Source organism: Meriones unguiculatus, chromosome 15 (assembly GCF_030254825.1).
Source record: "Meriones unguiculatus strain TT.TT164.6M chromosome 15, Bangor_MerUng_6.1, whole genome shotgun sequence".
NCBI lineage: Eukaryota > Metazoa > Chordata > Mammalia > Rodentia > Muridae > Meriones > Meriones unguiculatus.
Window position 1 is genome coordinate 42,850,637 of NC_083362.1, and position 23,973 is coordinate 42,874,609.

The window sequence follows — 23,973 nt, forward strand, 5'->3', positions numbered from 1 at the left end:
ATTGTGGGTCACCTTAAGATTTTTCAATGATTCTTCTTTCCTTATAAATTAGTTAAAACTGAATGTTATAATAGTTAGATATAAAATGTTATCAATTAGTGGGCTTACTGTGATTTCCAATTCATTTTCAAAGCAAGTTTTTTTTTTCTAAATGTGTCCATTAAACTAGTATGTATGCAAAAAAAAAAAAAAGTAGACAGTTGGAACAGCTTGTTTCCCTACTATCCAGACATTTGAGTACTAAATTAAGAACAAAGGGGGACCTACAGTTTGGTAAACACATTTTTCAGTCTTTGTCGATTTATAAAAACAGTATTTACTTATGAAATTTATTTTTTGTGTGTGAGAAAAGTTCTAATGCTGCAGAGATGAGTCCCCACTGTACAGCCTATGGCTTCAAAGCCTTTGTCATCTTCCTTGCCTCTGCTTCCTGAGCACTGAGTTACGGCTATCCATTACACCTAGCTAAGAAATACATTTAAAATACACGGCAGAGTGTATGTTCTAAGGTCTCTAGTCATTTATTTCTTATGAAATTATAGAATGGATACAATCTCCTAGTTGGGAATTTAAGGGAACACTCACTGTATCTCAAGAGAATGAGACACAACTTTACAATTAGGATCAGTCCTAATACTTGCCTGTTTGCTTTTGCCTGGAAGATTAGGGAAGACCCAATAGTGATTTTTTTTTTAATGCTACTGAATAAAATTTGTTTTACAAATACAAATATTTGTTTTCCAAAGGAATATACACAAAGAGCAAACAAAGCAAGCAAAAAACAAAAACAAAGTTGCAGAAGTGACTATTCCTGATATTCTTCTTCTTTTAAGGTTGCTCTTTGTTAGTACAATTAACACGGATTGAATTGTTCATGCAAATTAACATCCCAGCTTCTCAGCAGACTGAGGCAGGCGGATGACATATTCAAAGCCCATAGGACTACATAGGGCACTCAAGGGCAGCATGTGAATTTAGTGAGACTGGTCCCATCCCAAAAGCAAAGTTAAAGGCTGAGGCTATGACTTCAGTGGCAGAGAGGGCATGACACGAGCTTAATCCCTAGGACTGCCGCCTCAATAAAGAAATCAGTATTAGTGAGAAAAAAAAAAAAAACAAAACAGCTCAATTGGTATCAACAAGAGAAGACCAGCAGCACTAGTCAGAAAGCTTCCATTTCAAGTCTGAGTTCATCAGAAAAATATATTTTATTTTACAGTGCTGATTCACTTGAAGACTGAAACCACCAAGCCCAGATGAGATTGTAAATTCTAATAAACACGATTTGGAAATTAGAACGGAAATTTTCATCATATTATAGACCTATTTTGTGTTTTCCACAGTAGATTTTGAGATTTTTTTTAAAAAGACTTGCTAATTTTCCAGAGTTACTTGAAGAAATCACTAACAATTATTAGGTAACTCTGTGCTGTGATTTACTGCCCTGCAGAACTAGCTACGAGTTACCCAATTGCTTGACCACAGTGTGACATAAACTAGAAAGTTACTCAGCATCTCTTTGAAACAGCGCCTCCCTACTGCAAGGCTCTCTCTCCCAAAATGACTTCTCAGCACAATACATTAGCCAACTTATATTTAAGATAAACCATGTTAGCATATCCTCAAACTGAATTTTAAAATTTTATCTGGCTCTGTGAATGTGATGCTGGAACAAATTCAGAAAGTTGTCAACTCATGGTTTTAATCTCTGAATGTAAACAAAACGCAGCTGATCGTTTGCTTTTCTTCATGATACACTTCTAAGACTCGGCTAAAGAGCACACTCTAACATGTCCACCAGCTGAATTCTCTACCCAAATATAAAATTCCAATGTAATCGTTTACCTTAATCGTTGGCAGCAGTTCAGCTTTCCATGATAAATCAACCCCTTGCTGGCTTTGAAATAAATACGAACACACAGTTAGAGGACAAACGTTCAAGCATTACACTTTACAAATAAATTCCAGAATAAGAAGACAAGAGCTGCAGCCCTGTACCTGAGAGGCTGCGCGGTTACAGTGGGTGTATAGTCTAATGGGTATATCCACAGAGCTCCCTTGGTGAGGAAAACAAACAAACAAACTGCTGCTTTTTCTAACCATCGGTTAGTTAGATGTATGAACAGAAATGTCCCTTTCTTTTCATTGGAGATGAATCAGTGGGAAAAACACTGCAGCACAAAGCTGACAACTGAGTCCAGAGCAACAGAGCAGAGCCAACCCCACAGATGTGCTTTGATGTTCACACATACCATAGCATGTGTACTCATGCACGCACACACATGAAAGAGTACATACACTCACTCACATGCACACAGAGCACACATGTATACACACACAAATGCACACAGACATGCACACAGAGCATACACACATACACGACCTACCTCACACAGAGCACACATACACAGAATGCATGCACACATACAGAGCACACACATGTACACACAGAGCACACAACATGCACACAAAGCACACATGCACATACAGAGCACATGTACACACATACAGAGCACACACATGTACACACAGAGCACACACACACATGCACATACAGAGCACATGTACACACACACAGCACACACATTCACACACATGCATATAGAGCACACATGCACTTACAGAGAGCACATACAGTCATACACATGCACATACATAGAGATGCATGCATGTACACACATGCACTCACATAGAGCACATGCACACACACAGAGCACATACACACACACATGAACACACAGAGATGCATGCATGTACACACACATGCACACATACACTCATACACAGAGCACACACACACAGAGCACATATGCACACATACATACATGCACACGTTTATGCATGCACTTAAATGGACATGCACAACACATGTGCCCACAAATAATTAAAATTTTAAATATAAAAATTAAAATTTAAAACAGCAGCAAAACAAACATATGAGCACATAAAGCTCTTCTCGTCACTTATTGTGGTTCATGTCTATATCTCAGGGCTGGGAGGCTGATGTAGAAGAATAACAGGGAGTTCCAGGCCAGCCTGGACTACACGGTAAGTGCCAGGCCAGCCTGGGCTACAGAATAGGACCTGATCTCAAAACAAAACAAAACAAAACAAATCCCCTATTATATAGCTATTCTGAAAGTTTAATTTCTAAGCATTGTTTGTGTTAAGAAAAACGCAGAGACTTACCACATGGAAGTGCTGTTTATACAGCCAAAAATCCAACTATTTGTGTCCTGTTGGTTAATAACAGAAAACAACGATGTAAAACAAGCATTTCTGATGCTTTCCTGTTCTGTCTGGTAACAGCCACAGAAATAATACATCGATGGTTAACTTTACCCTCTGCATTCTCATCTGACTACCAGGACACAACTCCTATATCACCAGGGATGTGTTAAGTCTGAAGCCCAACTGCACGGCCTGGAGACTGCAGGCAGCCACTGCTTCCTCAGCACAGAATTAGATGTTGCAGAAAGAACTACTTTATTTTATTTTTTTTAACAAAGTATCCTACATTTAGCTTTGGTTATTTAAAGAGCACCACCTGAGATTTTTACTCCAACTTCTATGGAAGCAAAAGTGATATCCAAGATGGGATGTTACTGAAATCCCACCAGAGTGTAGGGCGATGTGGAGTGCCGTCAAGACAACTCTGTAAGTTGCCTTAGACTCACAGATAAAACAATGAAGAAATCAGTCCTTCCATCTAACCAAATGTTTATAAAGTCCATTCTCAACCCCAAAACGTTAAGGTCTCAGAGAAAATGGTGAGTCAGGCAGTCAGTCTCTGATTTCATGGAGCTTAAATAAAAGATGACATTCTTTAAACAATTAAGTATGTCTCTCTCTCACTGTAGGCATCTCTCAGAATAACAATGAGACATTATGAAGCAGGAGGACAGGACAGAGCTACAAATTAGGATGGTTACTCAAATAAGCTCACAACCCCAGCACTTGGAAGTGAAGAATAAATGAAATAAGAATCGCAGAATGCTGGTAATTGTTAAAAATGTGTATTGGTTATCATATTTTCTCTCTACTTTTATATAGGCTTAAAAGAATTACAATAAAAACTGCAAAGCAAAATTTTAACTTCACACATTATCTTTTTTTATATATACTTTTTAAATTTATTTATTATTTATTACAATTTATTTACTTTGTATCCTGACTGTAGGCCCCTCTCTAGTCTCCTCCTGGCCGCACTTTTCCTCCCTCTTCTCCCCCCATGCCCCTCCCCTAGTCCACTGATAATGGAGGTCCTCCTCCCCTTCCATCTGACCCTAGCCTATCAGGTCTCATCAGGACTGACTGTATCATCTTCCTCTGTGGCCTGATAAGGCTGCTGACACCTCCCCCCAGCCCCCAGAAAGCAGGCCACTCCAGCTCTTCACACATTATCTTATGTTAATTAATACTCACTGTCTTAGTTACTGTTGTTCTTGTAACAAGACACAATGACCAAGGCCATGTATAGAAGAAAGCACTTAATTTGGGGCTCACAGTTCCAGAGGGTCAGAGTCCATGTCCATCACAGGGGGACCATGGCAACAGCAGGCAGACATGATGCTAGAGCAGTAGCCAAGAGCTCACATCTAAACCCACAAGCCCATGAAGAGTGCTAACTGGAAATAGTGTGGGCTTTTGAAACCTCAAAGTTCACCCGGTGACATATATCCTCCAACAAGGTCACACCTCCTAATCCTTCCCACACAGTTCTACCAACTCGGGACTGAGTATTCAAATATTTGAGTCTATAGGGGCCATTCTAATTTAAACTAGCACATCCACAGACATTAAATGCATGATCTGCATTCAACAAGCATTTTTCTCAATATAATTTTGATTTGCTGTGGTCTAAATATGAATCATTCCCCATAGGCTTATGTTTCAGATACCTGTTTCCCAGGCTGTGGAATCTTTAGGAGTAAGGCTTAACTGGAAGAAGTGGGTGGCACTGAGGGTTACAGGTCCACACCATTCCTGATTCCTAACCTGCTGAGATGTCAGGTGTCCCAGCTGCACTTTCTGCTGCTGTAAACTGCCTCACCTTCCCTGCCATGATGGATGGTGCCTGCCTAAACCACAGCAAAAGTAAACTCTTTTATTTTATAATTTTTATTTTTTATATTAATCACAGGTTATTTACTTTGTATTACAGCCATAGCCCCCTCCCTCATTCCCTCCCAACCCCACCCTCCTTCATCTCCTCCCTGCCCCTTTCCAAGTCCACTGATAGGGGAGGTCCTCCTCCCCTTCCATCTGACCCTAGCTTATCAAGTATCTTCAGGACTGACTGCAATGCCCTTCTCTGTGGCCTAGCAAGCCTGCTTCTCCCTCGGGGGGGGGGGGGGTGTCAAAGAGCTAGTCACAGAGTTCATGTCAGAGACAGTCCCTGTTCCCCTTACTAGGGTACCCACTTGGATACTGAGCTACCATGGGCTACATCCGAGCAGGGATTCTAGATTATATCCACACTTGGTCCTTGGTTGGAATATCAGTCTCATAAAAGACCCATGTGTCCTGATATCTTCCATGCATTTTACCACAGTGAAAATGAAGGTAATGAACACACCTCCTAGTCTGAAATATAGCATTACATTATTAATGCATATGCTGGAATATCATTCTCTGGAGAAGATTCTCTCACGATCAACAATTGCCTATCCTGATTTTAGGCTGTGACATGTTGACAGCTAAGAAAATAAAAAGCTAGCAATTCCACTAAAATGCCATATTCTTTTAGAATCATGCCCACAGTGGCTGCCAACCACCTTTTCTTAAAAACTATACTAAATATGACGTATCAGACGGTAACATCCTCTGGCAAAGTTCTATATACATTCTCTGGCTCTGAGTTCTATATACATGTGATACATGTAAATACATGTATACATGTGATCTCATCTACTCAAGAGCTGGGCACAATGTTGAAAGGCTAACCTGGGCTACATTCAAGACTCAGCCTCAAACAAATAATGCAAATAACAAAAACTTAACAGATAAAGAATTAAGTTATGAAAGATGAAAATATAATGTAAAGAAACCTGAGCTTGGAATGGTGGTACACACCTTTTAATCCCAGCACTTGAGAGTATAGTGAGAATTTTGGTTTCTTTAAAAACCCAGTTATGTTACAGGAATATGTTTTTGTTTCAATCCCAGGTATGGGATATGGAGCTGCTTCAGGTTGTCCATAGCAGCTAACTGTGATTTGTTTCATGCTCTGGCAGGGGCATGATTTTGCCAGCTGAGGATGGTTTACATTTGGAATTCTGGGGACTCTTCAGAGGGTATAAATGCCAGGGCCCTCCCGGAAGAAGCAGCAGCTGCTGCTCTCCCTGTTGCTGCTGTTTGCTGTTATTGCCAGTTGGAGACCTCCTGTAAATCAAACTTGCTCCCAGGAATTCAATGCCTGTAATCAGCAGGAAGTAGTCTAATGAGATCAACATCCCCTTTCCCTTCTAACATTTCTCTCCTACATAGTGTTAGGGGGTTGGAAGGATTGGGGGAGAGAAGGGTGGTAGGAAGAAAAACCCAATAACGTAGCCAAAAGTCCAGTTAACTGGGAGACAGAAGCAAATGGATCTCTGAGTTCAAGGCTAGCCTGGTCCTCACAGAGAGCACTCCAGGCCAGCCAGGAATACATAGTAAGACCCTATCTTTAAAAAAAGAAAAAAAAATCCAAGATATAACAAAAGCCAAAATTTGGAACAGAGGAAAAAAGACACCAACATTTTTTAAAAAGAAAATTTCACAAATTTGCACACCATCCTTGCACAAGGCCCATGCTAGCCTGGTGTATACGGGAGCAACTTAGTGTACGTGTATCTAACAGGTACTTGCTAAAAACAAGCAAGCATTGTTTCCATAGTGTAAGCCTGTATTGCAGTCACTCTACTGACCTAAAGAACATCTGGATAAAAGCACCTGCATTCTCGTATCTGATCGAACAGTAAAACAGAGTTAATTTCCTAAAACTCCATTAGGATAGCTTTGCCAACTATACTTATTTTTTAAAAACTGACAAAAGTTTAGAGTTCAATTTCTCATACCAAGTACAATAAATCCAAGGTGGAAGAACAGGATGGAAGATTTAATACAATAGTATCAGTTATAAATAAACTGCACTTAATAATTCTCAGACAAAACACTGTTCAAAACAAATGTTTCCAATTGATTAAACATATGATAGTTATAGCTAGTCCCATTAGAGCATTGTAGAAACTAAAAGAATAAACAACAGCCTTTCAAATTTAAATAAGATGTGCCAATCATCTTACCAGCATGGTGCTTTGACAATAGGCGTGAGTGTAGATCTTTCTATGATTTGCAAGAGGAAATGTAAAATATATCTTATCTGATTCCTAAAAAAAGAGAAAAAAAGAATTTAACTATAAAAAGTTAATTTCATCATTCAAAAATCATGGTGACAAAAATAAATAATTGTTATATTGTTGCTGTTACTGAGAACCAGTTGGCTAAGATCGGGAGTAAAGAATAAAGAGGTAAAAGAGACTGAGGCTCTGTAGCAGGACCGTCCTGGAAGCATCAGCATTTGCACATTTGAGGGATGATTTTTACCTTTGTGTACTGGTTTGATTTTGTTTTTTGATACAGGGTTTCACAGTATAGCAATGGCTGGTCCAGAACTAGCCTTATAGATCAGGCTAGCCTCAAATTTTCAGCAATCCTCCTGCCTCTGCTTCTGCCTCTGCATCCCAAGTGCTGGGATTAAAGGTGTGGTGTGCACCACTATGCATGGCTGCTATATTTGAACTTTCAATCACTCTGGCTACTGAAAAGGTCCTATAAATGACAACCTAGTAATCTAAAGGTGAATTATGATCTGCAGGTACCATTTCCTAAATAAAACAATTCCTTAAATAAATAGCAAATTCAGGCACTGGAGTTGAACTATTTTGTCACTCATTCAGTCTGTCACTTGTTTGGAAAATGAGGACACTAACAGAAATGACTAAACACCTGTATTTAGAAGACTAAGGAGCAAACTTAAAATGGCTTCAACTTGCCAGGCAAAGAACAACTTCAGACTCAATGAACTGAATGGATGCAAACATATTCATATGCAAGAATTAACAACAGTCACTCCTAAGGAATGCAAACAAGCCAGCTCACTATTCTACCAGCCAGTACATACATGGTAAACAAACAAACAAAAGTCAAGCACTCATAATTCTTTCCTTTGGGATTTGTCTTACTTTTGACAAATTTAGTAGATAAGGGGAAATTTTTCTGTGCAGTATCCTAATCAATAAATGAAAGAATAAAAGAGAAACAGAATATTATCATTTCTGTATCCTCCTAAACTAATTACTTCAGGCATTCCCTACCAACTGTTCATATATCAAGAAGAGAGTCTAGGAAAAGAAAATAAACAGTAAAGACTTGAATCTATCAAGCATTTAGATCCAATTACTAAACCATAGGAAGAGCTGGCAAAAGAATACACTGAATGACCACAAAAGTGGGACCAGCAAAGCCAACCCAGCATGCAATTCCATCCTAAAAAGTGACTGATATTTTGTCAATAAATTGCAAGGAAAATAAAAGAGTGGAAAATATTCTAAAGAGGAGTACCAGATCTACCAACAGTGCTGCATGGACCTCACTTGGATCCTTAAGTAAATAAATTGAACAACATAGAAAAAGGTTCAAATTTATGATAAAACAGGTAAATTGAAGATATTCAATATTATTATTAAGGTATTCTTAGCAAATCGTGGAAAAATTAGATATGGGTTGTTGTTAAAAGTTCCTAACTTTTAAAGATGAATATGAGAATAAGTTTGGACAAAAACACACTGATAGAATACTTACATTATAAGCCACATAGGACCATCTGGACACTTTTACTGGAACCCACATAGATGTCCCTTAATGTGAAGGAAATTAATTTATTTGCCTTGTTTTGTTTCCATATTATAAATTTTCTTTTTTTTTTAAATTCTGATAGATACTTATTAACAATACCAAGCAAGTGGTTCCCCATCACTGGCTAATTTAAAAGATAAAATCCAGATACACACTCTCTGTGCTTAAGATCAACCAGTGTTCATATCAGGTGAAGAACTGTAAATCTACTCAGCATCTTTAACTTAATGGAATTCTCAATAGAAGAAAATGAGTATAATGGTATATGCTTAAGAGCAAATTCATCAAGCAAATGATATGCCTAGTAACTCAAGAGAAAGTTGAAGCCTAAGTGACGCCGAGAAACAAGGGTGTTATAAATAATACGGCTCTCTGTTTTGGTGACTATCAGGAAAAATAAGTGGGTACGGAACTCCAAAACTTTTCTACATAGCAAGCTTTTTCCATCACAACACTTTTATCAGTATCTTACAATCTGCTTTTCTACTTTACCCTTCCAAACCAAGAACTTGTTAGCACCATGAGAGGGAAATAGGTGGATAATAAAACCATAATACTTGAAGTATCCCAGTTTCCCACTAGTCCCAAATACTGACAATGGTGCACTAATAACAGATTTATCAAAAACAACAGTGAAAAATTCTACTTTAAAGGTCACTACCACAAACCTGTTAGGTCAGAAATTATGGACGGATTTTCCTCAAACTGTTTAGCTGGGTGTCTTATAAAATGGTGGTTCAAAACAGACAATTTCTTCTTAGAGTTCTGAGTTATCTAGAAGGAACATTAATATAGTTAGATCACTTACATCGTGACAATCTGATGAAGCATTACCTTGAGTAACAGTCAACATTTACTCTCTGAACCAGGCACTGTTCTAAAACAATGTACTATTAACTCTAGTCCTCACAAAAACTCTAAGAGAAAGTATTCATCTGCCTTTGATGGAAGAACTAAGGCACAGAGAAAGAATCTGTCTAAAGTCACACAACTATGAAGATTTGGGGCTATAATGAAAGCAGACTTCCTGAAAAAAAAAATTAATGTTTTCCCCAGGAGGAGGAGGAAGCCAGAGCCACAGCTGTGTGTCGGGACCATTCCTGTGGAACAGAGATGACCTGGGGGCAGACAGGTTAGGTGAGGAACACAAGCTTCATCCCAGCTCAGAAGAGCCTGAAGCTAATGAGCGCACGTCTCCTCATTATGCTGAGAGCATCCCAGCACAACCATCCAGCAGCCGTTAAGAGAGTGATAGAAGAGTAACACGGTGTTCTGTACAGGGTATGCCTGGAGAATTGGTACCATGAGATCTCATTACAGACCCGGCTCAAGCTATGGCAGGAGACAGGCAAATCTCTGGTGAGTGTGAGTCACTGAATGACTGCCTACATTTTGATCTTATCAATATGCTAAAGAAAACTTTAAAACATGGTTCAAGAGTACCTAATAAGACAGATTATGATGATCATAATATGTTACTAAGAAAAAATGATTAGTCTGTAATAAGTATTTTTCTTGAATTAAAAGTAAGGGCTGGAGAGATATATATTAAACTACTGAACTGTGCAGAAAAAGAATGGAGGGAAGAGTTAAAGAACCCCTTTGCTCTTTAATTTCACTGCTTCTTGAGTTAATGGTTTATATATTACATCAGAAAACAACAAAGATAATTCCATTTCAGAACTAATTTACATCGATACAAGGTAAATTTCTATTGGTGTCCATATTAAAATGATTAAATCTACAAGTGCTAATAGAAGATTTTACATTGCTAACACAAGCTTTTAGTTTAAAAAATGCATACTTGTTTGGTATGGGCATCAATGAGATCAAAGAATGCTCGGATTGTGGTCAACTGCAATTGTTTGCACCTAAAAGATGAAGGAAGTGTTACAGATAAAATTTTCTTAAGACGCATACTTGTTTTTTCAATTTAAAATTGTTACTAATGTGGCAACATAACAAAAATAAAATGTTAAAAATGATCATATTTTCTTTTTTTTTAACTCTTTAAAAACTTCATGTCTTGACTATATCTAACCCTTGCATCTTCCCCAGTTCTCCCCACATCTCCCACATAGCATTTCCTTCCAAACTTCATGTCCTCTTAAATCTAATTCATCTTTTAACTCATTAAATCCAGTAGTCCCACCCATACATGCATGAGTGTGTGATAACCCATAAGGGAATGGGGACTCCGCCAATCACAGTCACCCCCCAAGTGACTCTTATACCCCCAGATGCCACCAACTGTTAGTTTTGATTCAAACATGTACAATTCTATTAGCAAATGGGGTATATTATATTCCTTTAATGATGTACACTAAAAGGTTTTTTAAAAAAAAAATCATTCTTATTAAGTGTATATATTAAGGTTGAAACCTATACATTCAGAGAAAATTAAGCCTTTCTGGGCATGTAACAACAGAACAGCCTTTCTGATGCCCATGTAACCTCCAGCTCCAGGCACACATCATGTCTGCTTCACCCTGCATGCCTGCACTGTGTGCATCTCAAAGGTACTGTGGCTTGTGCAGGCAGAGGAAGGACAAAGAATCTTACAGCCAGAGAACAAGGAGCTAGTCACCGGAGTCTTCACTCTTCTTGATCCATATGTGATCTTTTATGCTTCTGCTTGTGTTAGGTATAGCTCTAGTTTCTAATTGGTTTCCCATCGCCCCTCCCTAGCAGCCATACTGCATTAACTATATCAGAGTGATTGGCCGGGGGCTCTGAAAGTCCTCTCTGGGCAGGACTGGCTCTGCCCAGCTTTGACAAACCCTAAAATTTAGTATTTGATGCTGGTGCCATTCAGAGTGATCTACTTTCTTCAGAAGATGTTACAGGTTGTGAAGGAAACCATGGTCAAACCAGTGGGAAACACAGATATAACAAATCACAAGCGTAAGTGATATCTTACCACACAATGGAGAGGTGGTCTGTTGAGACCCAGGTCTTAGGCACTGCTGAACTCTAAAAGGAAAAAAAAAGAATTAAATTCAAGCACATTTCCTATTTGCTAGATTTTTTATAGACTAATATTTAGAAATATATAACATTAACTTCACTTGTATTGTATGATTCTTTAATTAAAGTGATTTACTTTTACAAAAGATGATCCTGTTATACTATTTTCTGCATTACATACCTTTCTAATGTCATTTTTGGTTCTCAAGCTTTAAAAATGAACATAAGTCTCAGCATCTGCTTTGATAGTCTGCAGGGCTGAGCCTTTCAGCCAACTGTTGGGCAGAGTGCATGGAATCTTGTGTAAGAAGTGGGAATTAGTAAGATCTGGAGAGGACAGGAACTCCACAAGGAGAGCAACAGAACCAGAAAATTTGAACACAGGGGTCTTACCAGAGACTCATACTCCAACCAAGTACTAGGCATGGAGATAACCTAGAACCCCTGCACAGATGTAGCCCAAGGCAGTTTAGTGTCCAAGTAGGTTCCATAGTAATGGGAAGAGGGACTGCCTCTGACATAATCTGATTGGACTGCTCTTTGATCACCTCCCCCTGAGGGAGGAGCAGCCTTACCAGGCCACAGAAGATGACAATGCAGCTATTCCTGATGAGATCTGATAGACTAAGATCAGAAGGAAGGAGAGGAGGACCTCCCCTATCAGTGGACTTGGGGAGGGGCATGTGTGAAGAAGGGGGAGGGAGGGTGGGACTGAAAGGGAAGGAGGGAGGGACTTATGAGGGGATACAAAGTGAATAAAACGTAATTAATAAAAGTTAAAAAAATAATAAAAAAATAAAAATGAACATAACCACAGATCATATGCTAAAGTTTAACATCTAACATGTTAAAAAGTTGACCTTAACATTCCTTTAACAAGGAATCTTGTTAAAAATCTTATTAACTATGAAATCTTTCTTATATAAAGTTTTTTTTTACTTTTACATAAATATAAACTTTCTGATAGATATTTCAGGATTTTAGTTTTGAGTAAGCTACTTGAGTTCCAAGGTGATTGTATAAGCAGGAGTGCGTCTGACAAATATTTATTAGCATATATTAAGCGTATAAAGTGAGAAGTTTGATTATTTCTGCACATTGGCATAATATATATTAATCATTTCCATGCTCCATAACTCTTATTCTCCCTAACCCTTTTATTTATAAATTTATAAGTACCTTATATACTTGGGAACTACTGTTGATAAATTACTAAAAAAATATGTGACAATCAGAGTTCTCTATGGTTCTAAGATTTTTATTAGCTACTGAGCAGAATAACAGCTCAGCTACTATTAGGCAGCATTTACCATTATCAAGAATATAGAAGTGCTTTATTTTTGTTGACTTGATAAAGGCAATACCACACTACCCCCACCTCCTCTAAAGCTCAGAGAACACTGCAGAAGAAGAAGAGGAGCATAGGAGCACCACTACACAGAGAGCAGCTGTGAAAAGCCATCTTCTAGGCAGGATACAGCCACTGCAAGCATGACCTTACGTCAGTGACGCTTACTGACATGGGGCCTGTACAAAGGACAGCCTTGTCAACCGTCAGTTATGGACAGAGTTGCTACTCATAAGGCCCTACCATGACTGCTGAACTATTGGCTACCGACAGATTCTGGGCAATTGTGTACCTACAGGCTCCAATGGATAGATCATGGCCACAAAAATAGCCCACATCAAATTCAGTGGGTCACAAACCAATACAAACAGATATAAATACGGGATAGAGATTTATAGGGAAGAAAGATGTTGGTAGGGGTAGGAGGGAGATTTTAAAAGGTGGGGGAGTAATTAGAATACATTATATTCTTTTATGAAATTGTCAGATAGCAAATTTAATTAATAAAAATAAATATACTTTATAAGGGTAATTGCTCATGAAACGGTTAACTGTTCATTAAAATTCACTCATTCTTTGTGAAAAATAGCACGGTTAAATCCTTTGCCCTCTCTTACTTTAAGAACTATCCACCGGGTCTGATGCTCTTTGAGTGGATGACACCTAAATGAACATCGGTACAAAGTCCCAATTTATTTCTAATATCAGAGATCAGACCTCTACTCTTGCCTGATGCGTCTAAAACAAAAAGGGGGAACTGTAGAGAGCTGCGTAATGCCGCGCCTTAAAGATGGAGCTGGTTTCCGCCTTCCACCTTCCTGATGGTGAGTGCTCTCTGTCACAAACAACTCCACATTTGGCTAAGGCTGAGGATCGGCTACCCAGAGGCTATTTAAGCTGTGGGCTGGCTTTCCCCAGGGTCCGATGATTGTTCAAGGTTCCTGAATAAACTGCATTGAAAAAAAAAAAAAGAAAAGAAAAGAACTATCCACATTTCCTCTTATGGTGTGTGAGCAAAAGTAATAGGTGCCTTTTCATCCCTTGTGCTCATCCCAATTCTGATTACTCTTTTTTCACTGATTAAACTAATGATGATTAGAAAGATCTTGGAAGTAAAGTATTCCAGATGGGGAGACTGCCATCAGCCGAGGTCCCTAAATCAGAATCACCCACTGACCTACACAGTAAAGCTCCATTTGTATTTAAGATACTATTACCTATAAGAGAATATATTGTAACAATTTAACAATCCATGCTACAAGCACAATTATGATCTTAAACGCTTATCATTTTTCTAGTTCCAATTAATATAAATATAATTCAATTGCTGAGATAAACATTGAAAAACCATTACTTCTTAATTGACTTCTATAACATACATATAAACAGGTGAGAAAATTGCATAGTATTTGAGAGTTAAAAATAAGAGTCAAGCTATACAATAGACAACTGTGGGGAAATTCTGTGAGGAAAATATTTTCATCATAGACACAGAAATACTGACTACAACACATTATCAAATGCATGAGAGAAGACAAGGAAACACATTCGTGCTTTCATGTGTACATGTGGGATCAGACAGGCAATGCTCTTTAGAAGACAAGTGAGAATATGCAGGCTGCTGACATCACACTGCAGGCTGAGGGTGGCAAGAAAGTTCTGCCTGATTTCATAAGACTTCACTGCGTTTACTGAAGAGTGATGCTGGGTGCTTTTAAGGACTTTCATCAAATATCTAAAATAGTTAGCACCAAAACCGAGATTCATACCACTAATGATGATGTCTGAGAGAACCATTAATTTAGTAAGAAAGCTCTGCTGGCCGTATCCTAAATTAGAACAAAATGCTAATGTTAGAACTGCATAGCAATTTCTCCTCTGCAAAGGCAAGGGCTGATTGAGTGACTAACTCATGGCTGAGCAGTAGGGCAACAGCACATAAGTTACACACAAGAACAACTTAGAAACTGTCTCAGTCTCACCAAAGCACAGGTGGACCACACTCTACAGGGTTGTGCCTTCCAAGTCAAGATCTTAGCGGATAATGTCACGGGTAATTATACAAGAAGCTCTAAAGGAAACTTGAGCTCACTTTACCCAGGCTACTTATGCTAACTAAAGATCAAATACTCAGCGTTCTGGCAGAGAAGAGAAATTGGCAATCAGCAAGTTAATCAGGATTTTGTCTGCACTTAAACTATCAAGAAGAAATATTTTATTTAGAAATTGGTAAATCTCAAAGTGTTCAGAAGGATGGGGTGTTTCCGACATTCTGTTAATGTTGTATATGCTATCACACTCAGATGTAACGATGCCTCTTGTGTTTAGTCCATTCTTTCTTATACTTACACCTCTAATAGATGTGTAGGTTCTTATTTTGGATCAGACTACTATTTTAAGGTTCCTAACATCCTTTTTACTTGCTCTAGCATAAGCATCCATGCTCCTGCCTTCTCTTCTACCTTCCAAGAATGATGTTCCACACACCACAACAAAGAAGCCCTTGAATTCCCCCAAAGACCATATAGACTCCGCTAAGGAGCGGCAGACATTAGTGGTGCTAGTTTCATGATACACACTGTGATCAATCCCATCATACTGTATACATTAAATATGTGATTTTGTATATAAATTACCCCCAATAAAGAGGTCTCCAAACCCAGTCATCTTCATTCAAATTCTCTCTCGTATGCATGTGTGTATACGCACACACAGACATACATACAAACACACACAAAAACACACACACGCACACAACACACCACTCATCAATTCAGCACTCATTTACAAGTTGGTAGATCCTATTGCCCTTCTGGTGTTCCACACTGTCTAATATAATTCTATGAAGAATCTTTAAAATAATTACCACAACAGATAAGGCGCTGGTATGGTGGCTTAATTTTGGTAGAAAAGTCAGTCCTGAACGAACTTGGTAATCCCGGAATCCTCCAGCTACAGAAAGCGTAGTCAAATTTATGTGCCGAGCATTTAAAATCCAATAGTTGTTTACAGTCATATAAAACTCTGGAAGGAAATAAAAAAAGAAACTCTGGAAAATAAGCCATTTCATGCATCCATACTTTAATACTAATATTTATCTGTATTTTTTGCTTAAGCTATTTGGCCTATAAATAATGCTACTCACATTTCACTATTTTGATAAATTTGCATATATTCCTACATTTGCAATAAGTTAGAGTAAAAATACTGAGTTACTAAAGGTGTCAGTTAAGAAAAAGGCCAAATTGTACCAACTCTCATTAAGTTCACATGCAAACACATCTCTGTACCTATCAAGAATGAGACACAGCCCACAGTAGCTCAGTATCCAAGTGGGTTCCCTAGTAAGGGAGACAGGAACTGTTTCTGACTCATGAGCTTCCCTTCCCCTCCCCTCTGAGGGAAGAACAGCCTTGCTAGGCCACAGATAAGGACATTGCAACCATCCTGAAGATACCTGATAAGCTAGGAAGGAGAGGAGGGCACCCCCTCTCAGTGGACTCGCAAGGGGGCAGGGAGGAGATGAGGGAGGGAGGAGAGGGAAAGAGGGAGTGGGCTACAGCTGGGATACAAGTGAATGTATAAAATTATTTAAAAAATAAAATAATAAAATAAAAAGAATGATATTTCACACACCAAAACCAAGAAACCCTTACATTCTTCCAAAGAATGTACCAACTTTGCCAAGGAGCAGCACACATTAGTGGTGACAGCTTCATGCCACACCCTATGTTCAAACCCACCATACGGTATATGTTAAATATGTGCATGTTTTTATATAAATTACCCTCAGTAAAGTGGTCTTCAAAAGGAGACTTATACTTCCTCTATCACGGAAGTACCCCAGTTTTTGAAGGCTGAGGAACCCTGCTTTGGACTGTTACCACACGCTTTTACTTGAATTCTTACAACAACCAAGATAGTGGCATAATCATTTTAGGATTACACCTCTGAGGAAAAATCTCAGGCTTAGGATTTTACCCATCAAATTTGGCAGTAAATTTAAAGGGATGAGTTTTTAGGCAATCTTTCACTTCATCTATGGAAAATAAGAAGAATTTCATGTTGATTTCTAAACTGAGACCAAGACAAAGGAGATCTCATTTCTTTTTCTCAGCATCAAAATTTAATGCATTGTGTTCCTCTATCAGATCCCACTCATGGATTTAAACATTTGCTATACAAAGTTCTCCTCAGTAAAGATGTCAGCAGTTTGTACTTGAAACGTCACCAAGTCTACCAGGATCTGAGACATGGAGGACCTGGGACAAATATCAACAGAGTGAAAGATACTAAAGTCAAAAACACAGTTATGAAACTGCTAAATTAAATATTTCCTCTTCTTGACAAACTACTGAGACAACTTAGTAAGCGGGGGCCAAAGTTAAGAATTCTCAGAGACTTCAAAACAAGACACTAGCTTGTGACAATACAGAAGCGCAGCTCTCTGGCCCACTGCTACGTCACTGTCTCTCTCCTCCCCATCTGATTTTATCCCACATTTCAAGAACCTCGTGTGGATGTCCAAGCTCTGCTGCAGAGCCACACCTTGGCCACAGTTCGTTTAGGTTTGGGCATACCTGCTCTTAGAACAAAGACACACAAAAGGCCACATAGTGCTGGAGAGTGCTTGGGACACAAGATTTAAAAAAAAAAAAAAAAAAGCAGAGCTGGGCATGGTATTGTGAACTTGTAAACCCAGCAATGGGGAGGCAGGAGATCAGGAGTTCAAGATCATCATCAGCTATAGTAAGTTCAGGTTAGTAAGTGGGCTACATGAACGCTCCCCAAAAAAGAAAATAAATGACAATCTGGAGGTTGAGTTTCCTGAATGATGATCTGAGATTAAGAGCATGAGCTACAAGGAGAGAAGCTAGTTAGTACATGCATCCCTCTTACCCTGTGAGGACCAGTGTGGTCAGAGATGACCTTGTAAGGGCGGGCCCAGGGCAGGACCTCTCTCCTTACTTAAAGGTAGTACTTCTACCAAGTATAAACAGGGGGGATATGCTCTGAAAGTCATACGTATGTTTCTCAAAAACTTAAAATGCATGACTACTTAAATACTTTTTTCACTCTAACTCTGACTTAATGAAATAAATCAGAAAGGAGCCTCTAAGGAGAAGCTAGAGTTCATGCAAATCCATAGTGGCTTCTGCGCCTATTATATTTCTAGTCTTGTCTAACACCGTATCAGAGCCAGCGTTTTCATTAACAGTCGTATCCATGCGATCTGGTAGGAGATGTGCATGTTAAATGGTTTGCTTTGTTGGACTACATGAGATTCTCCTGGATAAACACCAGGGACTGAACAGAAACACAGAAAACAACAACAACAACTCCATAGGGCAAACTTTCAAGTATATAAACCAGATACCCACACCAAAAACGGACTGTATAAAACAAGTCCGAAGCCAGATTACATGAAAATGATTACCTAATTAACTGCCAAAAGATTACTACTGAGTGAGTTAACCTTTCACCCAGGAATGTCAGGACACCAGACACAACCAAACACAGTGTTCTGGCATGTGGCACATGCCTGTAATCCCAGCATTCTGAGAGGCAGAAGCAGATGGATTGCTATGAGTTCAAGGGCAGCCTGGTCCACAAATCGAGTCCAGGACAGCCATGGCTACAGAGAGAAACCCTGTCTCAAAAACCAGAAACAAACAAACAAATATACACACACAGAAATCAGAAAAGAGGAAGAAAACAGTCTTCCTATAACTCAGGAAAAGCACCCTAGACATGAGAATCACCTTCAGACCGACAGTATTAGTAGGGGATCACTGCTGTCCTTTAGAACAATGAAACCTGACAGTATTGAAAACACATGTTTCAGGGATGGGGAGGTAGCTAAAGGGTATAATTTCTGCAGCAAATACAAGGCTCTATCTAATGGTGAGATTCTATTGCTGAGGAGGCCACATGACTGAGTTATGGAACATGGTGAAACCATGCTGATACAGACCTCAAAGCTTCATCCATATTAGCTATTTCTAAGAGTGCTAAAAGATGTTATGCAGCCTACCAAAGGGGAAAGTAATTACCAATCATACCCAGCCACGAGCCCTGAGAGCTACAACAACTGACCTGGAAGGCCATTGACCACTGGTGGGATAGTGGCAGGAACATGGTGGGAGCAACCAATAACTTCCTGATCAAATTTAAGGCCTGCTCCACAAGATGAAACACCTACCTGACACTATTACTGGGCTAGAACCTATGGCTAGATAGGCCTTATAGGAGAACCTCCTATCATGCTGCTAAGCGGACACAGGATTAAATAGTTGGATATTTATTTAAGATATTTAAGACCCTGGATTCTCTAGTGACTTAGTACTCTACCTGTAGATCCATGCACCTCTCATCCCTCTCCCTGAGATGCTTTTATCTGCAATATTTGGTGATTAACCCAGTGATCTTCCCACTGGACAAGGGGAAGAGAATATTAGACTACAGGATGTTCAGCCATAAAGGAAAGATACTGCATTCTGCCTCCCAAGGCTCAGGGATCACTGGAGAAGAGAGGGAAGAAAGAGTGTAATGGCTGGAGGCAGAAGATAACTGAAAGGAAACATTTGCTTCTGGATACAGCAGGGCAGCTGCACGGATAAACTTACAGTGGGTTTCAATGGCGGGTTACAAACCCTGTGGCAGCCTAAGCCAGACCAAATCCCAGCAAGGAGAGAGAAATCACACAATCCCACCCCAAGCCATTGAGCTACTGGCCATTATTAGCTGCTTGGAGAAGGAGAAGTCATGTTTCTCTAGAAGTGGCTCCTCAGGTAAACTGACCACTCACCAGTACAAGAAAATATCCAGCACAAGGATATCTGGGCACCACAAATTGGTCTTGATGGATTCCAAAAACTAAGGGAGACAAAGTAATGGGTAGGTAGGTAGTGGGGGAGTAATCAGAGAAGTGTTGGGGATGAGGATGAATGTGATCAAAACATATTATGTAAAACTCAAAAACATAAGAAAAAATAAGCAACAAAAAAATAAAAAACAAAAGAAAAAGATGTTCCATCTTGAAAGACTAATTTTAGGTGTACCTGCAATCAGTTTAATTCAACTACATGGCTCATCTATATATACTATGCAAAATGTAACAGAAAGGGCGCTAACAAATACGATTTTCAGTTTTTGATTGTTTTTCTAAATGTACACTAATTCATGATTATTAGAAGCAGTACAAAAAATTCGAACAACTTTAATAGCAAAACTTCTTAATTTTATTACTGTAAGATTCTGACATGCTAAGTTTCAAATAAGTAACTCTTAAAAGAAAAAAAAATCATTTCCAAGGATAACAAAGTTGAAGCTGCAGCACCTAAGGTGTGCTTGTGTTATCAAACACATATCACGTCAACCACATTTAAGGGGCTGGGAAAGGAAAGCCAATGGTGTTCACAGATAAGCCTAGATCGAAAGAGAGCAGTGACAGTGAGAATGAGAGGTGCCGATTTGCTTCACACGCAGATAAAAACTCTCATGGAGATTCCTACCAAGCCTTGCTGGCTGCACCCTGACCAGAGGAGGGCAGTTTGAACGTGACTGTACTCACCCGTAATGAAACGATCTAATGGCATCACGGGGGCCACGTGGGGAGTAGCTTGTGTAACAAGAAGATTAATCAGATTTTGTTTAAAGTTTTTCAGTGTAAGCAAAGCTCTGGCAACAAGGCCACCCATAGAATGGCCAATTATTGCCACACTTGTGGGAGCAAATTCTTGACCCTGTTAAAAAAGAAAAAAAAAAGAGAGAAAAAAGAAATCATCATGACAGAATTCTTAGTATTGTAAGGAAAGTGCTTAGTACTCCTGTTGGCAGATGAGCCATGTAATAGCAAAGACAAACCACAGGAGCATCCCTCAAAAGACAGAAAAATCGATCTTCACACAGTTTTAAACAATATGTCAACACTCTTAAATTAAGTCACTTGTAAGTTACATTTCTGGTTATGGTTTTCTAAACTGAAAATGCAATTCTTGAGTTAGCTAATCATTTGTATTCATTTGTTAGGCTGCATACAATCTGAGGTATAAGTCTATTAAATATACATTAAAATATTAAATTTTACAATATATAAGAAATCAGAATGTTGGCCACTGAAAACAGTTTTAAAAGGCAAGACAATTACAGCTGTCGTAGCAACGTGCTGTATGGTATCTCTTCAAATTACATCTCTACAGTACATTTGAGATTTATTCACTTATAATTCTGTAAGTAGGAACTGCCGTACAGCCCCTTGTTGGGGCTGGAGAGATGGCTCAGTAATTCTTCCAGACGCCTGGGGCTCAATTGCCACCACCTGCGTGGCAGGTGAGGCCAACAGCCTGCCACTGTAGTCCCAGGGAATCCAGTGCCCTCTTCTGGCTTCCACAGGTACCGGGCACACACATGGTCCACAGACCTCCAAGCAGACAAAACATCCATATTCATACATGAAATTAATCAATTTTATAAACAATAATAACCTTTGTTGATCAGGCACGGTGTTACAAACCTTTAACCCTGGGAGATAGTTACAGATGGCTCTCTGTTAGTTCAAGGCCAGCCAGTGGTCTACTTTCACCTTGTTTCCTTATTCTACTTAACTTTTCTAACTTTCTTTTCTTCCTGGTTTAGAAAGGTTGTAAAGGTTGATTTGAAAGCTTATTCTTCTTTAACATAAGCATTCAAAAACAGTATTTCTTTTAGCCATTATCTAATCTTCTAAGTTCTTTTTTATTAATTGGCGATTTTGTACATTTATAAAATGTTATAAGCTCTGATATCCATTTTCATTTTAATTCAGCTCAAAGTATCTTCAAATTTAATTTCTTTCTTTTTTTAAAAAAAAACTTCAGGTAATCTAGAACTAAAAGGATTTTTTAGGTTTTTTTAAGTTTACTTTTAATTTAACTTCACTATTTTCAGAAAATATATTGCATGGATTTTTGTACTTTGAAGATTATTAATACGCATTATCTAACATATAGCCTGGAACAGAACACAGCTTAGTAAATGTTCACTGTGCACTGAAAAAGATTATGCTCCTGTAATTGCTGTGTAATTAAAATTATCAACAAACATTATAGAGCAAAACCAGGTGTATAGTGTTCAAATGCATAGTTTTACTGATTTCCTTATCAATTCTTGGGAGAACAGTATTGAAATCTCTAGTGCAAATTTGCTAATAGTGCTAATTTCTTTCCTTGGTTCTACTGGATTTTGCTTTGTGAATTTGAAAGGATTAGGTGCATACAAATAATTGTTTTGTTTTATGGATAAATTGTCCCTTTTATCATGACAGAAATTCATTCTTTTGGGGGCTAAGGCTGAAACTCAGCCTTTAAAATGTCCACCTTTATCCCTGACAAAATGCCTTTCCCTAAAATCTACTGAACAGATAGTAATTTAGTCATTCCAGTTTTTTGATTTGTTGTAGTTTGGCATGTGTGCACATGTCAGTATCAGGGGACAACTTGGGGAGAGGGGCAGTTTCTCACCTTCAAACATGCGGGCTCCAGGGACTGAACTCAGGTCACTACACTGGGCGGCGGGCATCTTTACCTGCTGAGTCAGCTCACTAACCCTCCACCTTATCTTTTGAGAGAGGCTCTCTCAATGAAGTAGGAAACTTCAAACTCAATTTAGATTCAACTGAGACCTTTAAACTAGCATTGAATATATATATAAAGTACTGCGATTTTTGTATTTTTATTTCAACTTCAACATAAATATATTTCTTAATCATCAAATGTGTTCATAAAAAAAAAGAGGCTGACAGGTTACACTACTGATTTGCACATTCACCTCCTACCTTGTAGAGTTTGAGAATTGTTTTAATACACTCGTGGACAAACTTGGTCTGCTTCTGAAGACTTCCACCGTACAATGCCACCAGTTCCTCATTGAAGTTGACACTGAAGAAGTCAAAGTGGTACTTGAAGTCAATGTCTTCTGCCTTCCTGAGTGCAATGGAGCCGATAGAACGAACTGCAGAGTACGAGAGGAGCGCTCACTGACAGAACATTCTGAAACGTCATCCAACTTCATCTTAAGAGTCTTTAATAAGTAACTCCATAATGATTATAAACAAACGTCAGTGTGATGCACATTCGTGGTACCAACTTAGAAGCTGAGGTTATAGCTTGGTTGGTGAAATGCCTGCCATCTATGAAGACCCTGAGCTCAGATCCCGGTATGCATGTAAGTGTCCTGGCGTGGTTGCACACACTCCTAGTACTGAGGAGGCAGAGACAGAGAATCCTGGAAGCTTACTGGACACATGTCTAGGTAAATCTGGTAGCTACAGGTTCCTTGAGATATTGTTTTCTTTAAAAAAAAAAAAAAAGACAAATGGGAGGAAGGAAGAAAGGAAGGGAAGGAGGGAGGGAGGGAGGGAGGGAGGGAGGGAGGGGAAAGGAAAACATGGAGAATGATAAAAGAACATACCCAATGGTGAACTCTGGCCTCCACCTACATATGTCCACATGCACCATCACCTCTCCCCCACCCCCACCATAGGTACACACACACTCACCCCAATTAAAACACGGACTAGCCAGCAGTTGCATGCCTTGTTTTTCCTAAGCATGTTTTAAGGACAGGTCGCCCAGGCTTTCCTTGCTTCCCTCTGGCTGGGAACACTAACAGCCAGAGGATGGCGTGAGAGGTAGGACTTCTGTGGCTTTTATTGAGGATTTTAAGTAAGACTCCTGTAAGGACTGTGTATTCACCACTCATGCGTACTTTTCTTTCCTTTA

At 39.0% G+C, this 23,973-nt stretch overlaps 1 protein-coding gene across 1 annotated transcript in view; it reads right to left on the bottom strand.

The window, feature by feature from the left end:
• Pgap1 (post-GPI attachment to proteins inositol deacylase 1) overlaps positions 1–23,973 on the bottom strand; it is a 73,035-nt gene that overhangs the window by 41,049 nt on the left and 8,013 nt on the right. The window contains exons 3-12 of the mRNA XM_021655503.2: positions 23,028–23,203; positions 20,787–20,958; positions 16,080–16,237; positions 11,819–11,871; positions 10,703–10,769; positions 9,567–9,672; positions 8,845–8,900; positions 7,287–7,370; positions 3,190–3,236; positions 1,846–1,897 (exon numbers count right to left, since the gene is read on the bottom strand). Coding sequence (XP_021511178.1) covers positions 1,846–1,897; positions 3,190–3,236; positions 7,287–7,370; positions 8,845–8,900; positions 9,567–9,672; positions 10,703–10,769; positions 11,819–11,871; positions 16,080–16,237; positions 20,787–20,958; positions 23,028–23,203 — 971 coding nt within the window. The remainder of the gene's footprint in view (positions 1–1,845; positions 1,898–3,189; positions 3,237–7,286; positions 7,371–8,844; positions 8,901–9,566; positions 9,673–10,702; positions 10,770–11,818; positions 11,872–16,079; positions 16,238–20,786; positions 20,959–23,027; positions 23,204–23,973) is intronic.